General features: G+C 40.2%; 1 protein-coding gene across 10 annotated transcripts in view; it reads left to right on the top strand.

The window, feature by feature from the left end:
* The window catches only part of rap1gapb (RAP1 GTPase activating protein b), a 102,804-nt gene that overhangs the window by 64,283 nt on the left and 20,094 nt on the right, over window positions 1–18,427 (top strand). For 4 of the 10 annotated variants that reach the window (XM_072684693.1, XM_072684690.1, XM_072684696.1 and 1 more), the window contains 2 exons: window positions 10,489–10,585; window positions 17,064–17,099. In XM_072684693.1, coding sequence (XP_072540794.1) covers window positions 17,082–17,099 — 18 coding nt within the window. In that variant the 5' untranslated portion in view covers window positions 10,489–10,585; window positions 17,064–17,081. Of the gene's footprint in view, window positions 1–3,493; window positions 3,581–10,488; window positions 10,586–15,507; window positions 15,666–17,063; window positions 17,100–18,427 lie in introns of those variants that run through there. The other 6 variants (XM_072684694.1, XM_072684697.1, XM_072684691.1 and 3 more) reach the window with 5 other exon arrangements.

Here is an 18,427-nt window from a genome sequence, read left to right on the forward strand (position 1 = left end):
TGAAACAACAGTAACAACAGCAGCCAGCTAAATAATAGGATGCAACACACTAAATTATTATATGCTATCATAATATAAAGCACAAACGTGCAGTAAAAAGCAATAACAGACCCCCTCATTTAGTAGCATCATCTTAAGAACAGCTAGGCATAGAGTTACAACCATATGCAACCGCAAAACCAAACCAAGCTGCTATACAGTAAATGATGGCAAGATGTGACCGATTTGCAAAATATGGCATTAGACACCAAATTATGGCTCTCAAAATGAGAGGCCACTAAACAGAAAATAACTAAATTAAGAAAAGTAACCATTGTTGAACACAGAATATGACCTGACAACTAAACTCTACACCAGCCTTTATGCACAACCTGTACAGACCAAAGTGAAGACCACACTCTAGATTAGTAAACAGGCTAGGAATATTACAATACTGTTTTGTATATATGAGAAGATAAACAGATAATCATGAGACGAAAAGAAATAGTGTTGCTACCTATGAGAAGTTTGTTTCCCTGTTTCTTTGCTTGCTAACATGCAAGATAAGCTAAAACCGACATTACCAATGATCACAATGCGGCACCAGAATTGGTAAACTTGCAGTAAACTATAGCTAGTGACAATAACATCAGCCTTCAAATGTGTTCGTGGCACAACTGGTTAGTGGAGAGTGGACACAGCCAAAAATAAAAAATCTCATCCTCCAGCACGTTATTTAATAAAAGAAAGATCGGTTAAAAACATTTATGCATGGTGCACACAGGATTACAGCTGCAACCTTAAATACTCTGACTCCTCAAACCTCGTCCCAGCAGTCATCTTCTTTAATCCCTTAACGTAGAAAGGCTTATTGCACACTAAGGTGTATGACTCCTGGCAAACGGATGGGGCTATTTTCTGGTAAATAGAAGTTTGTAATAATACTTTACAATAACACCCTGTCAGCGCCAGTCCGTAGGCTGTTTACGGTGTTAAGCAGTTTTTCTGAAAATTCAAATAATTGAACAAATAAAAGCATTTACAGGTAGCCGTTTCCTTAGTTCACAACATAATTAAGAAATAGCAGTTAACAGGAGGTCTGGGAGACCAAGAAAAGTTTCTGAGAGAATTGCTTTTAAGCAAATCAAAACCCCAGTCTGACTGCAGAAGACCTTCAGAAATATTTAGCAGACTCTGGAGGGGTGGTGCACCATTCTACTGTGCAGTGACACCTGCACAAATATGACCTTTATGCCATAGTCATCAGATGAAATCCTTTGTGGTGCCCGTCTTCACCTCAAAGTACAACATCAGAGGTTTTCAAATGAACATCTCAGAAACCCATTGTTCTGGAAGCAGGCCCTGTGGACTGGGCTTACAATAGAGTAGAATAGTTTAAAGTAGAGCTTTTTAACCACAATAAGCAAAGGTATGCTTGGAGATGAAAAGGCTGCAGAAGAGCATTAAAAGAACACCTCTCCAACTGTTAAGCACAGGGGTGGATCAGTCATGCTTTGGGCTTGTGCATTGTGCAAATCTCTGGAGAGACATCAAAAGAGAAGGGCAGCCAGACGTCATAAGAATTTCACAGCACTAGAAAACTTTGTAAGGAAGAATGGGCCAAACCCCCTAAAAGACTGGCTAAAAAAGCATTTACAAGCTGTGATACTTGCCAAAGGGGGTGTTATTAAATCCTGATCATGCAGGGTGCTCAGACTTTTGCTTCAGGCTTTTTTTCTTTTTGTGCTATTTTGAAATTATAAAAGGCATACTTATAAAAGTTACCCTTCAACTTTTTGCCTTTTGGAAATCAGGTCATCTTTTACTCACTCAGCTATTCACATAATGGAAAATTTGACCATGGATGGCCATAAACATTGAATATCAATGTATATGGAAACCTAACAATATTATATTATAATAAAATAATGCAAGAAATGATGAAAATGATGATGATATTATTATTATTATTATTATTATTATTATTATTATTATTATTATTATATTTCATACATCCCCTCAAAATGCACACTTTTAATTGGAGTGAATTTGAAACAATTCATCTGGATCATTTTTTGTCGCAGTGGGAATTCCTAATAGGTATTGGATAAAGAGGCTTAAGATTAATTACTGAGATATACTCAATATACTCCACAAATGTTTGTGGACATCCCTTCTAATAAATGCATTCAGTTAGTTCATTGTGCACCAATTGCTGACACAGATGTGCAGACAGTACTGCCAATGGAATAAGACTCTCTGGAGCAGATAAACAAGAAACTATTGGCACCATGCCTAATGTCAGGTGTAGACTATAGGGGTATAAAGCCCTCCAATGAGCTGTGGAGTAGTGGAACAGTGTCCTCTGGAATGATGGTGCACCATCCAATACTTTTGGGATGAGTTGTGGAGTTGGAGATGAGGTGGAGTGGTGATCATCCAACATCCTGACTTTAGCTCTAGTTGCTGAATGCTACCATTTCCTTTCAGCAGTGCTCCAAAAGTAAAATATAGTAATCTAGTAAAAAAGAAAAATCTAGTAAAACGCCTTCCCTGGACAGTACAGAGACAGGTACTCCAACAAAAGCAGGATAAACTCTTTTTAATATCTTGATTTTGGGAGAAACAATGAATGAGCAGGTGTCCCCATACTTTTGTCCATATAGACTACATTGACCTCTACCAACAATTAAGCTGGAGATTTTGGTGCGTTCAGTGATGTTTTTTTTTTTTTTTTTTTGAGTTTGCAGAGTTGCAGGAACGCAGTTTGGACTCATGAGAACTATCTGGACACTACCCTTTGTTTGGAGTCAATTAGAGGACTGAGTAGTCGTCTAATTGTAGTCCTTTTAAAAGTACTCAGGCTTGAATTACACTCACAGTCATACATGCACACACACACACACACACACACACACAAACACACACACACACACACACACACACACACACACACACACACCCACACACACCCACACACATACACCCTGGAAAGAGGCACATGCTAAGTAGTGTTCACTTAGACAGGGTTAACTGTGCCAGTAGCAACCAAAAAGAGGACGAACAGAAAAACTGTAAGAAAGGAAGAATGAGTCACAGAGTCTTTAATAAATACAATACAATGATAATGAGACAGTTTACAAAAAGGAGGTGGAGGTGAGCGAGAGAGAGAGAGAAAGAGAGAGAGAGAGGGAGAGAGGGAGAGAGAGAGAGAGTTCTTTTGGTTGTTTGGCTTCTTGCAGTAGAACAGATTGAACAGATTGCTAAACACTGATTTGTGCTCCCTGTTCAGCTACAGAGTAAGTAATCTCTCTCTCTCTCTCTCTCTCTCTCTCTCTCTCTCTCTCTCTCTCTCTCTCTCTCTCTCTCTTTTACTTGCTTTGGATCACTTTGCTCTCTCTCTCTCTGCTCTGTCTCTGCTGTCTCTTGCTCTCTCTCATGCTGCTGTCTCTCTCTCTCTCTCGTTCGCTGCCCCCCCACCCCACCCCGCCCCTCTGATAAGATCAGCTGTTAGTCCTGAGCTTAACAGTGGTGTGTGTTGTTAGTGGAAGCTGAAGTCAGTCAGACAGCAGTGTTGCAGTAGTTAGGAACAGTACGACAGGTGAGTGTGTTCTGCGCTGCATGTGTGCAACACGTAATCTTAAAGGAAAACTAATTTGTTTAATGACTGTCTGTTACTATGCATGCTTTACAAACATGTGCGTGTGTGTGTGTGTGTTTGTGTGTGTGTTAATGCATATTTGCATTGTATGTTTGCATAATATTGCGATATTCAATCACATGTCCATATTAGGTCTTACCTTATCTTAGTGCTGGGTGTAATTTGGCCTGTACAGTGTTACTCACCTCTCTGATATAGTGATCTATTTGATATATGATAAGCATATTTACTGCAGGCTTCAGATTATTTTATTATAGCGGGTTTCCTTTCTAAAAATGGGTTTTCTGTCTGGTTAACATTTACACTGCTTCCTGTATCATTTTAATAGCAGAAATGTACTTATCTCTTTATTTATCTTTCTTTAGCTTTATTAATGCTATTTATTAAAGCCAATGTGAATCCAAGCTAATTATACTGTTATATGGAACCTGTGAATGAATATCAGTATTGTTGAGCCCTTCCACATCATTATCTTTACCTCTTCTTTTGGAGTCACAGTACAATTTTATAATGCTGCAAATGGTGCAGTGATTATGCCTGACACACACACAGCTCACGCTGCAAGCCTGTCTCAGGTAGCTCATTGCTAATTCATTCAAATCACAGTCAAATGCTTTTTTTTACTGACAGGTCCCACTGGCAGCATTCTAGACTCTATGTAGAGCTGCTTTACATGTTCTGTCTTTGTGAAGTACCCTGCAACACTGGTGAACCTCCTAAACTGGAGAGTGGGTATTTATTAAAGCTAATGTTTTGGCTGTGTATGGTATATTGATATATATATATATAAATTAAAATGAAAATTCCTTATCAGGGCAGTAAGTGTTTATTTACTTATTAAACACTGATATTATTAGTATTATCAGAGCTTATTGATAAAGAGGTGAGCTGATGATGGAACTGATCCACTCTCTAGCTGGTATTCTAACTTTGCTCTCCAACTTAGCTCACAAGATCTCAACTACTTTTCTTGTGACCTTTTTACTGTATTTAAGTTTATCTCCATCGGCTCTAATTTGATCTGGAGTTTGTACAGTAAAAACTCTTTTATTGCTGAGAGAAGGTTTTGAAAAATGTGCTTATGTCCCTAAAATGATATCACTGTAATCTGTATTATTAGAACTGTTAGTATTTCTGGAATACTGAAGAACTACATATGTCAAAAATCATTCTGACCATGTATTAAAAATTAGACCATATAAATAATTAGACCATTTATTCCTGTGTGACTATAGATTACACCAAAAAGGAAGAATCTAAGTAGTATCTAAGCAGAATCTAAGAGGAATCTTTGGATCCTAGGCTATACAAACTACCTAAGGGTATTTTTATGAGTAAACAGTAAGGCTGCTCTGGATAAAAGCGTCTACTAAATGCCTTAAATATAAGCTTTATTAATAGTTAGAGATTAGAGATAGTATTTCTTCTTATTCTATTGTAAATAGTTTATTTTGTACAACTATGCATATAATTGGGTTGTAGAAGCTTTTGTGAGTAGCGTGGTTAGTGATAAAAGAAAGGGAGTGGAGGTGGGTGCAATGTTTGTTCAAGACGGAGTTGAACTGAGAAACAGGGTTATATAACAGGCTTGAGGGCCAGGAGGAGGAGTTCAGGGCGTGGCCCTTCTCTCAAAATTTAGTTATGTCATAACTTCACACTAAAATACATATCATAAATCGTTTAAATGTCGTATGGTAATGTTATGTATGGCCACATTGATAAGAAGTAAACACAGAATGGATGCACTTTAAATGTTTCCTATTTCCAAGCAGTTGCTAAGCTGTTGCTAGATGGTTCCTAGAACAGCTTGTCTAGTGTCTGTAGAGAAGTGTTGCCAATAGAATAGGACTCTCTGGAGCAGATCAACTTAAACCTACAGGCACCATGCCCAATGCCAAGCGTGAGCTAGAGGGGGAGAAAGTCCACCAGAATTGAGCTGTGGAGCAGTGGAACTGTGTTTTCTGGAATGATGGATGGTGTTCCATCCATCACCAGTTGAGAAAATGGGCTGGTGGTGGTGATCACCCAACATCCTGACCTCACTAACTCTCTGAATGCAGTGAAATCCTCAATATCTGCACAGTAGTGCCAGTTAGTCCAACAAAACTCTTTTTTGAAACCCTTCTTTAAGGAAGAAACAATAAATGAGCAGGCTTCTCAATACTTTTGTCAATATATTGGCGCTCTAGAAAGCAATTGAATATAATCGTAAATTAAAAAGTTATTTGGTACATTTCTGGCATATTGCCCATAATTTTAAATACAAAAATGTGGTCACAGAAAAGATCACAGGTCACAAAGATGCTGATGTCTTAATATGCATTTATTTTATGATTTCTAATAATGGGAAACTGAAAATGAATGCAAAATACTGGACATGGTCTGTTATAGATGGCAGTTGTGGCATTTTGATCTTGCTTTATCTCGGATTAGCAGTACTTAGACGATAATTCACACACCTCCTTCTTCACCGTGCACATGGCTCTTGGCCCAGCTGTCTTTAGGCATGCTGTACCAGTCCCTGGTGCATCTGCCTCAGCTGAGCACGGCTTATGTGTGCTGACAAACAAGTGCTCGTACTGCCACCCTAATGCCTTTTAACTGGCTTTGGGCTACAAAGCCCATCATCACTGTAATGAAGGCAGTCAGTGCTAGGGAATCTTCAGAGTTGAAGGATGGACAGGAGAAAGCTGCGGCCCTTGGTGACTGATGGCACATAATGAAACTTGGCATGTGTACCTGCAGACGCCCGCGGTTGCTGCTTGTTCAGGTTTCTAACGGTCCGTGCACACCTTTGCTACTTGTCTAGGTTTGTAAGATGTGCAGTTTGATTGAATGGTTGGAGCTGCTGTGTGGGTAGCTCTTGTGATGCCTTCATCAAACAGTGTAGTGTTCCTTTCATTCCATGCATTGTGCATGTGAGGCATGTTGTACCCCACAAACCAGCGGTGGAGAACTCTGCATAGGAGTCTCACACAGATTGGTGATTTTCCTGCACAAACGCACCTGATGTAAACCTCAAGGGCCTGGATGTGGACTCTGTAACAGGTGTCTTCATCTTGCCCTTGTTTTTTCCATTTCTGGTCTCTGTATCTCTGTTCTGACCTGCCATGTGCACATTAGCCCATGGCTCTGCTTGTATTTTGTTCTTGCCTCCTCAATAGTCTCCACATTTGTCCCACCTTGTCATTTGTCTCCCAGGTGTTCTCCATTGTAGCCCTGCTCCTTTGTTAGCTCTTCTCAGGTGTTCCTCGTTTGATTCAGTGAATATGTAGTACCTTCTAAGTTCAGTTTTGCTATGCCATTTAAGTGTCATTTCTTCATTAGCAAGTGCTAGTGTGAGGAGTCAGGCCATGATGTTGGTTGATCACCACCCTACCTCATTCCCAACTCCTCAACTCACCCCAAAAGTATTGAATGTAGCACCAACCATCATTCTAGAGAACACAGTTCCACTGCTCCACCGCTCAATGCCTGGCATTAAGCATGGTGACAATAGGTTCACAGGTTTATCTAGAGAGTCCTATTCTATTGGTAAGACTTCTTTACAGGGATTGGACAAGCTGTGTATGTGCGCATTTGCACATCTGTCAGCAATTTGGGGGGGTGGGGTGCATTTTCTGAAGGAAATGCTGAATGGCTGCACAGCTTTTGTGGTTCTCATTCCCAGCAGTTGCTAGGCTTTTTCTACATGGTCACTAGGATGCAACTGTTTGTGGTGGGTGGTTGCTTTGGTGTTGCTAAGTGGTTGTTAAATGAGTGCTATAGTGGTGCAATGTGATTGCTATAATATCCCAGGTGGTTGATAGGGTGTTGCTGAGTGATTTCTAGCTGGTTATTAGACAGGTGCTAGGATATGCCAGGTGGTTGCTATGGTGTCTGAGGTGGTTGCTAGTGGGTTGTCAAGTGGTTGCTGTGGTACCTCATGTGGTTGGGTAGGTGTTACTAGTATATTAGTATAATGATGTGCACAAACCTTTGCACCCCATTCATAAAATATTTGTTTAAAAATATGTATTGTATTTACATCACTGTGTGAACACAGGCTGGATGTGTTCCAGACAGCTAGCACTATGATGCCCAGATGGTCAGGACCCTCACTGATGATGGTACTGATGGTTTATAGATCTGAGCAGGAAACTCAGATTGACTGCATTCCCCCGTATGTGCACTGTGCCAGCTCCGACACTGCCAGCATTTCATTTGCAGCTGGAATGTGTGTTACACAGTCATAGTGAGTCATTTAGTTTAATTTGTCACATGCTAATTAATTTGACACATCAAATATTTACCCCTAGCTGCCTTCAGTATTTGCTCTGGACTATCTGTCTGCATGCTCAGTAAACAGTAATGTAGACTTGTGAAATCCACCCACATTTGCTAGGCATGGTGAATCTCATTACATGGAGCTGAATGTGAGAAGAGCTTTAATTGATTTAGGATTGGCTGCTGGTTTCTAGGCTGAACTCACTGCAGTAAGACAGTGCTGTGTGAAATAATGTATTCGGACCGAGCCACTGAGCCACCTCGGCTAATAATAGACCATCCTCACATCATGGGCCAAACAAGAGAGCGAGAGAACACAAAAGACTTATTCTTACAGCCCGATACCCATTATGAACCTTCATGAACATCTGAAGTGTGTACTTCCATGCATATTATGCTACTGACACACACACACACACACACACACACACACACACACAAACACAATTGTAGAACTTGGGCACCTGTATTTACAAACGTACACTATATGTCCAGATGTTTGTGGACACCCCTTATATTTAATGCACTCTGATGTGCAAATGCATACACACACACAGCTTGTCTAGTCCCTGTAGAGAAGTATTGCCAATATAATAGGACTCTCGGGGGCAGATAAACATGAACCTATTGGCCCCATGTTAATACCAGATGTGGGCTAAACCCTGGAATGATGGTTCTTGATCCAATACTTTTGGCAGGAGTTGTGGAGTTGATGGTGAGGTGGGGTGGTGATTGTCCAAAAAACTGACCTCACTATTGCACTTGTGTCTGAGTGTAATCAGTTATTCACTCTACTGTGCCTTCCGTGCACAGTAGAGACAGTTACCCCAACAAAAACCCTTTTTAATACTCTTAATTTAAGATTTAAGTATTTATTAATGAGCAGGTGTCCCATTACTTGTGTCCATATATCTGTCAACATCTGCACTGGGGATATCAGTATGTTAATAATATTGGCTTATATTCACAAACCCTGGACAAACAGACCAAATATTTACATTTACATTTAAGACATATCCAGAGCGACTTACAAAAGTGCTTTGCTATTTACCCAAGAAAAACCTCAGCTAGTCTGAATAGACTAATAATTCAAGTTTAGACACTACTAAATACTAGTCAGTAAGGTGACCACTCTGCTATTCGTATTCTCGGAAGAGGTGGGTCTTCAGTCTGCGTTTGAAGACAGCGAGCGACTCTGTGTTCGGACACCCAGGGGAAGCTCGTTCCACCACTTTGGTGCCAGAAAAAAGTCTTTACGCTTGTCTTCCGTGGATTTTGAGGTATGGCGGGTCGACCATTGCCATCAAGTACGGAGGGGCTGGTCCGTTCTTGGCTTTGTAGGCCAGCGTCAGGGTTTTAAATCTGATGCGGGCAGCAGCTACAGGAAGCCAGTGAAGAGACTGCAGCAGTGGCGTGACATGGCTAAATATAGGAACTTTAAATGAATGAATAAATAATCCACTAAATCACATCATCTTGTGTGTCATTTTTTATGTTAGCAACCAAGATTACCAGCTAATAGGGAGAGAAAGCACACTTATCACCATTGCGCAGCAGTATTTAACCTCTGCATTCAACACATCCATGGCAGTGAATAGTGAATAAGAAAGTGAGAACACACCCTCAGAGCAGTGAGCAGACACCTCCGTGCTAAGGAAGCAATTGGGGGTTAGATGCCTTGCTCAAGGGTGCTTGATGCAATGAATGTAAAGGCATGAGAAAGCACTGTTACTTCACTCACCCCACCCTCGAGTTCCTGCAACCTTTGAACCAGCAACCTTCATGTCCCAAGCCTACTTCTCTAACCTTTCGGTCACAGCTGCCTCAATGCAAACTTATAATAATTAGCTTTGGTGTGAAACTGGTGTAGAACAATGATTTCTTTGGACTGTCATATTCAAAAGTACTGAGCATCAAAATTACATTACAAGTGGTGATCATCAGGGTCCAAGCATTGTGTGCCAAGACGGACCCACTAGAGCACAAATGAGCAATGTTTTAGACGGGCTTCTAATGATAATAGATGTGGGTTCTCAAAAGGAGATTCACCAACCAGTCTTAAGATGAAATATCTTCTTAAAATTCATTTAAGAATGAAGACTCTTACATTCAGCATTCAGAGTTCTTATTTAAGATTGCTGTTTTACGAGGACAGTGGGATCTGTCATTATTAGAGCAAATCTGTGAACAATTCCGCAGTTTAAAAACTCATCATGAATCTGATGTAGATTTTGATGTTAGGACTTTTTAAAGAACAAATGTAGGATTTTTTTAGTGAGGTCCATTGCCTGCACCCCCCTACTAATCTTTGTCTATGCTGGACCATAAACCCAACCTAACCTAAACCCCAGTATCCAAAAAGAAATAGTTTTTCACTTTTGCAAAACCGGGATCAGTGTGGTGGCTCTAATGTAATAGGTTATCCCAGTATTTCTCAGAACAAGACATGTTTTCTGAAAAGGTGTGAAAACACATACACCACACACTGCGGGCTTGGCAGAATACAGACCATATGACCAGTGTTGGTCAAAAACCAAGTGTGTTTTTTGTGCTTAAGTCATGTTTGTTTTTCTCATCCATAGGAAACACGATGGCAGAATCCCTCGACTTTCTGATGCTTTAGAGCCCCATCTCCTGAGCCCATCGCAGCCCCTGCCCCTTCCTCCTGGGCTTCTAAAGGTAGGACACAGCTTATTTCTTATTTCTGCCTCCATTCATCCTCTGTGGCTCTTTCCTAACACTCATATCTGTGGTTTTGGCTGTTTGGCTCTTATTCTTGTTGTTCACCTTGTTCATTTGTGCCACCCCACATTCATCACAGCAGCCTCCCTGATTTGATGGGCTTTTAGTTGGCCCTGCACTGATTTCACTTCCTGGCTCAGCTTTGGTCCTCTGAGGCAACTTTAACGCTACACTTTCCACTCTCTTACTCGTTCCTGCCTCTGCCTGTCTGTTCCTGTTCATGTCTGCTGTCTCTTTTCCTTTTCCATGTGGAAGTGATGTTGTTACTTCATCTGTGACCCTCCACCCCCACCACCCTTTAATATTTTACATGATTCTTTTCCTGTTAGAGGAGTGGTGTCACCTTAGGCCTGTTCTAGTCTTGGCAGGTCCCTGGGCCTTTGTGTGTTCTGCAGTGGCTGTTGAGTGTATTGATTCAGTACACTCTAAAAAAAGAATGGAGCGTCAATTGATTCTGTGAACAGTACCCGCTATTAGAATTGAGCAAGTGGTGATCTTTGGGGTCCAACGTGTCATTGTGGAGACAGCCGAGACACAATTCAATGTTTTTAGAATGGCCTCTATTTTTAATAGTTGTGAGCTCTTAAAAGAAGGCAGATATGTTTGGGCTGTTGCTAAGTGCAAGCTAGGTGGGTGCTGTGGTGTTTAGTGATTGCTATGGTATCCCAGTCCCCGGATGTGACTGTGGTGTCTCAGGTGGTTTCTAGGGTGTTGCCAAGTAGTTTGTGTGGTTCTTTAGACCTTTCTAATGATCTTCACACTCACCCATCTGTATTACAAACATGGTTCGTCTATGGAATCAGTCATTAAACCATTTGAAGCTTCTTTATTTTTAAGAGTGGACAGGTTTGCAGTAAAAGTGAAGCCAAACAGTGTGAATATTTGCATACTGTGTAAAAGACAGACAAAAGAAAGACTGGAAATACCATGTAAACATTCACTAGAGGCAGCTGTCTAGGCCATCATCCTTCCTAGCGCTGGAGCATTAGTGTGATAGGTCCTAACTTACTGCTAGGAGTTTTGGGGGAAAAAATGGGAAAACTAAAACAGTTTGGATTTACTGGAATTAGGAATTATTTTGTTATTTTATTCTGTAATAACTAATGCAATACATAAAGACACATTCCAAATTCTTTGTTATTGCAGCTTTCTGCTAGTTATTAAAATCATTATTTTAATATGTAACAATAATGGTTTTATATTTTTTGAAATGCAGTGTAAATGCAGTACAAATTTAAGGATCATTGTGTATGTGATGTCTTACTGGAAGAAAATGGCCGTATGAAATGGCTTATTCCATTGCCAACTTATAGGTTAGCAATGGACATAAGCCCAGAATCATTTAAGCTTTGTTTTTTTCTTAGAGAAAAGTCTTGTTAATTTTACTCAGGCTGTTAATGCAGTGCTGATGAGTAAGACTGTGCTTAGCCAGATTCCTAAGCTGCAGACAGGTCTTTTGTCCCTGCTCTCTCCTGTGAGACCTCCTCTCCTCCATTAACTCACCAGCTCTCCTTTATCCCTCCATCAGTGCCTCCTCATCCTTTAGAGCCATTAACGCGGATGCTGCGAGGGACTCTGAGGACACTTTTAGTGCTGTCACAGAATTATTATGAAGTCTTCATGGTGTTGTAAATGGCTCTGGAAAACTACAGGGCATTGGTGTTATTACGAGGCTTGTGGGCTTTTGTTTATTAGTGTTGGTGCTGATTATGAAAATGAGTGCATTGCAAATGGTACCAAAGTAGGGACTACTAAGATCTTTTTCAAGTATGTCAGTGTTGGGCAAAGTTTAAAACTAACAAAAAATCTAACAAACAAACAAACACATTTTTTACTTTAAGGTGTACACAGCTCGTCTAGCCCCTGTAGAGAAGTGTTGCCAATGGAATATCTGCTCTCAGGAGTTTGCTAGAGGGGCAGAAAGCCCCCTGGCTTTGAGCAGTGGCACACTGGAATGATGGTGCTCTATCCAGTACGTTGGTGATCATCCAAAATCCAACCTTACTAACTCTTTTGTTGCTGAATGCCATCAAATCTTCACAGCAATGCTCCCAAGCTCTCCCCGGACCGTAGAGAGTTACTTTCCACTCTCTAAGCAGGATAATCTCTTTTTTTGAAACCCCTGATTTTATTAAAAAAATAAATAATAATGGGCAGCAGGCAGAAACTGTCCATATAGCTACTGTGTAGCTTGAGCTGATTGGACTGTAATTTTTTCTCGTACCCTTATAATGACCAAAAGGAACCCTGCATATTCTTTTGCCTTCCCCCTTTAACCTGCTACTTGAGTTTTATAATAATTACACCATACCGTCTGTTCCCAGGGGCAATAGCAGGAGGAAATAGTCTATATAGCCCGTGTGCCACAGTGGTCTTTGTGTTCAATTCCAGTCTCAGAATCCCGGTAGTTTGCTTTGTTCATCTCCAGCAATTTTGATCACGTATATCGGTGTGTCTCCTTCCGACTCCCCCTCATCTTTTTCTTTTCTTTGACCTTTTTCGTTATCTGTCAGTGTTAGATTCTGTACACTCTCCAAAGGCCCCTGTTGGGAAATTGGTGCTTACATTATCATGCTGCGCTTGTGCAAGACTTTGTTCTGTGTGTCACCAATAGATTTACACCTTTATCATCTTGCTTTCTGGTTTTGGGAGATGTTTTAGAAGAGACCAAGTGCTTTGAATGTACGTGTTTGTCTGCTGCAAAGCACATGGACTACTCCTTGCCGATAGACAGAGCTTTCTGCCTGGAACTATACAGTATATGTAAGTATGTGAAAAAGCGCAGTGAGTAGGGCACATGCTGGCTACATATTCATCTGTTAACTTAGATTTCTGCTGGCACACACTTCAGAAGCAACCCTAACAAACTTTCAACAAAGTCAGAGAAGTTGAAGTTTCTGTATATAGCAAGTACAGCAGTTTAAAATGTATTAACAAAATTGGAAATCTGTTCCCCCTGCTTAGTAGGGATAAGATTGGGGTTTAACTGTATTGTTTCAGGTGCATTGGACTGTAATTCTGTTTAATACAATTTAATCATTTGACCATTTTGACCAAGTTGGGCTAGTTTTAAGCAGAAAACAACCATTTCAGTACTGTCCAAATTAGGAATTTTGGACCACTTCCAAGTTGATTTGTTTCCCCCCTGTACATATCTAGTATTTCAGTTTAATATATATCCTGATGCATATTTGGCTTCATATGATGTCAAATTTGGACCTATGTATGTATGTAAGTACCTCCCTACTTATTTACACAAAATGCACTAGGGTTAGGGTTAGGTTAGATTTAGGGTAGGGTTAACATTAGCATTACAAAGTAGTTACATTTTGTTGCATTATAAAATAATGTAGTTGTAGTTAAAATAATGTTTCAATTCAACTTTATTTCTATGATACTGTAGAATTAATAAAATATGATTATAAAATTAAAGTTAGAACCAGTGAAGTCACACCCTCCCCTCCCCTCATTGTAAAGATCACCCAATAATCAGATGTGGTCGTCCTGTAGCCTAGGGAAGTAAATAAAGGCGAGTCATGCATGGTGTAATATGTATGTATGCACCTCTCTTACTTATCTAAAACACCCCAGGTGGAAAAATTGCAAAACAGAGTTTTGAAAAATTGTACCAAACCAAGCACACTCCCGACTCCCGAGATGTCCTATCTCCTGACAAGTGAAGAGAACTCTAACCATAAATCATCTGAGCAAAGCACACCAACACTCAAGGTAATCTGAAAACATAAACTACAAACAAAGTACATCCCCACCACAGAGTTCCAGACTCTAAAATAAAGTTAGGGAACATGCTGATAAAACACCCAGACTAAAGCAGCCTCAACATGAATCAAAACATCCCATTCTAAAACCACAGTGTCTAGCATGTGATTACAGTCTGCTCTTACAGCCAGCTTGTCTCCTTCCTTCAAAGGGTGAGCTCTTCCCCCAATTACTCCAGTCAGGACTCTCAGTGGTCAATGGTTCTCATGTGGATTGTACAACAATTATCTGCAAAAACTGATATAATATGATATAATTCAGAAAGTCAGCAGTCCTTTACTATCTTCCTAGCCTGGTCCAGCGCCGCTTGCTGTAGACGGTCTGCAGGTCTTTGAGCTCATATCAGCCTCTGGAGAGCCTGCCTATCCTGCTTGGTGCTGTTTCCAAACCAGGCTGTGATGTTCTCTGTGATATAAACATGCATAAATAGCTATAAATAGTTCCTTCAGTCAGATTTGTGCTTTCAGTGTGTTTAAACAAATAATTGGAATCATATGGTGAAACGTACATGTTGTGAAGCTTTAAAGAATCACAATCAAGCTGAATTTGCATATACACCCCTACTGCCCTGTACATATTAAACAACCATCCAATAATCTCTCATTGTTGGCTGGTTAGGCAGGGGATTGCCGTGGCCTGAAAGTTATAGAAGTGGCTTTATGATTAGAAGGTTGCTGGCTTGATACCCTGAACCAACAGGACATGGCATACCTGAAGTGCCATTGAACAAGGCACCTAACCCCAAACTGCTCCCCAGGCACCGCGGCATGGGCTGCCCGCTGCTTCAGGCTCGTGTTCTCACCGCACAGATGGGTTAAAGGCAGAGGTCAAATTTCTATGTGTGCAATGCAAACGGTGATTGAGTTGTCTTTTTTTCTCATGCTGTTTCATTAGCGGCCGTCTTGCATGGTGCCTGAAACTAATTTTGGAGAAGTGGCAGCAGTTTGAGGAAGTGATGGCTGTCATTTTTTAGATTCGCTCTGTCACTGCTGGTTCTCATAAGCACAGCCCTCACAGAGGGCGCGGAAAAGACAGACAGACAGACAGACAGACAGGCAGGCAGACAGACAGGCAGGCAGGCAGGCAGGCAGGCAGGCACACAGGTGTTTCAGTGTTGGAGCCGCGGTCTTCTTTCTTGTGTGGGAAATTTCAGCCTGACTTCAACATGGCTAGGAGATCCTACATATACCGCAGTCCTGCGCTGAACGCAGTTCGCCAGCGCAGGCGGCACAGCGATGTGAGTGGAGCTCTCTTTACTCTGAGTTTGTGTGTGTATGGAAAAACAGATTGAATGAGCGTGAGTGTGTTTATCTGTAACCTCTTAATGAACGCTTCCAGGCTAGATTGATTTGCAGTTGCCTAAATGGCTTTTACAGATTGGTCAGAAACAAGTGACCTTCAGTGATGGGATTTCAGCGCACATTCAGCTCCATGACGGTGGCTTTTAGTAGTACAGACTACTATCAGGATCGCTGCTGAAACACCACTGGGTGCGAGTGTGTGTGTGTGTGTGGTGTAATCAGATAATGCATGTGTCACATAGCAAAGTGAAGTAATTGACTTCCGTTCCACGTTATGAAACGTCTACTCAAATGGCTATTTCTTCAGCCTTATGAATGATTCTTAAAATTCTTAGTCTCCTTTTCCCAGAAGCCTTTGTAATTTCCTTGTATTATATTAGCACACATCACCATTGCAAGCCATTGCCTGTATGTGTGTGTGTGTGTGTGTATGTTCCACAGTGTTAGCTGAATCAGCCTGTGATAAGGAGAAGCATGCTGGATTTACAGTTTCAGTTTTCATCACTGCTTATGCGCTACTGGGATCTTCAGTGTTTAGGGAATTTACAGTGCATGGAACAGTAACCCGCATGAGCAGGGAAAGTCCACTGTACATTTTTATGTGTTTACAAATGTGTGCCAGGAGAGCTCGTGAGGTTCGTTTCTATATCCCTGACCCTGTTTTGCTCCATATGTGCGGTCAGTAGCAGCTGAAGTGGTTGAGTGCCCATCATCCATATGCCCAGCTGCTCAGTGGCATGTAAAATGGTGCTATTTCACACTACTTATCCTGTATAAGCGCTAACGGTGTGAAAGGGAGAGAGAATGCCTGGTTCTTTGGATGCAGTCGGGTGACTGGGTGACTGCTGGATGGCTCTTTGATGATTAATACTGGGGCAGTGTTGTCAGAAGCACAACGATGAATGATCTGAACAACCTGCTGCTCCAGACTAATGCTGAGAAATGGTTCATTTTAATGCAGTGTGAGAATTACTGGTCTGCAGTGGAGTTTTGCTGTTGTTCTGTCTGTTAGTCCTTTGGAATGGCCAGGATTTGTAGATGGTAAAGCTATTCAGTTATACATATTTGAATGATAGCCTTGGGAAGCCCACCAGAACATTTTGAGCTTGGTAAAGATGGAGTCAGATCATTCAGTTGGTCACCACTTAAGAAGGCATTTGTCTGATTCGCTTATCTAGAGAGACTTACATGTGAACACAGGTAGGAGAATTCAGTGTTAGGGGTCTTATCAAACCCCAGCCTGCTATGGGCAGAGAAGTTTTGTTACCCACTACACTACACCAACCTCTCCATTACCTTCTGTTTCTATCTCCCAATCTCTCTCTTTCTCTCAGACCTCAGATTTATTTGCGATGATCGAGCGGATGCAGGTAAGCAGAGATTGCTCTCAGTCGTCTGCAGCTCTGAGGAGAGCACAGTAAACACTCACTGTTGCTCCTGCTTAGTTTCTCCTGCCTAGTGGTCTCTCGGTGACACCCTCCTAGAGTTCTACAGTCACACCATGTCCTGCCTTTGTATCTTTTGCCATGTCGTGATGTAATGCTTCTCTCTAACAGTCTGATGATGTGCAGCTTATACTGACACCTGTAATGCAATAGTCATACTGCCCAAAGTTTGAGGACAGCTTTTTATTTGATGATTAATGTTATCTTTTAGTTTTTAGTATAGCTTGTTAACATCTACTAACATCAACCTAATGAGGATGTACATGACGCATAATTTATTTAGAGCTGAAATCACTGTGAGGTTCCAAAATGTGTGGGTATGGGATTATTCTCAAGATCGCATTTTGTCCATTTTTTTTTTGTTACAGTTATTGCCCAGAAATATGACATTAACTAAAAAGCTTTCTATTGTTTATGTAATTGCGAATGTGCAGATAGCTATCACAATTTTGTAGGTGATACGAGACTTTCTAGACTAATGCTGTTATTGCACAATTTAAAAAAAATCTACAATATTTGAATTAAACAGTGCTCTATGATTGTTAATCATATCTCATTTGCATTTTTTTTCAAACAACCCCAACTCACAAATAATATGTAGCTAATCAAATAATACACATATATAAAAAATACATATTAAAATAAATATATAATATAATCTAATATGTATAATATGCATTTTGTAAATTTTGCATTATGTATATTTTGTAAAATATACAAAGTACCCATGAACATTTTGGGGATGATACAATACTAATATTATTGGATTAAAATATTCAGTTAATAGTTGATAGTATAACAATATTTAAACAAGGATTTATTATAAATGTTTAAGAAGAATAATTACAATTATGTTCTACAATAATTTGATAAAATGTATTTTAATTGTTAGCCATATCTTACTCAAACAACAAAATAGAATAAATAAAAAACAAATAGTTAAATAATACTATAAAATATTGTTGCAGTGAAGGTGGGTTTGTATATAATTTCCTTATTTTTTTATTTGATTATTTTTTTATTTGTAATTATCAAGTATGTTTTTGTCACCAGTTCATCTTGTATTACAATCATAGCATTAAACTATTCTTATAGAGTTCTTTAGTAGCACAGATTACATCATTTTGGCAGGAGATCTGTGAATTATTAAATCTCATTTGTCATTATCAGCATTTTATTGGTTAGACATTCACTGATGCTGCTAAATTCTTGGGTTGTAAATATTGACCAATATTATCAGCCAACCAATGTTT

The sequence above is a fragment of the Salminus brasiliensis genome, chromosome 7 (genome assembly GCF_030463535.1).
Source record: "Salminus brasiliensis chromosome 7, fSalBra1.hap2, whole genome shotgun sequence".
In the NCBI taxonomy this organism is placed as follows: Eukaryota; Metazoa; Chordata; class Actinopteri; order Characiformes; family Bryconidae; genus Salminus; species Salminus brasiliensis.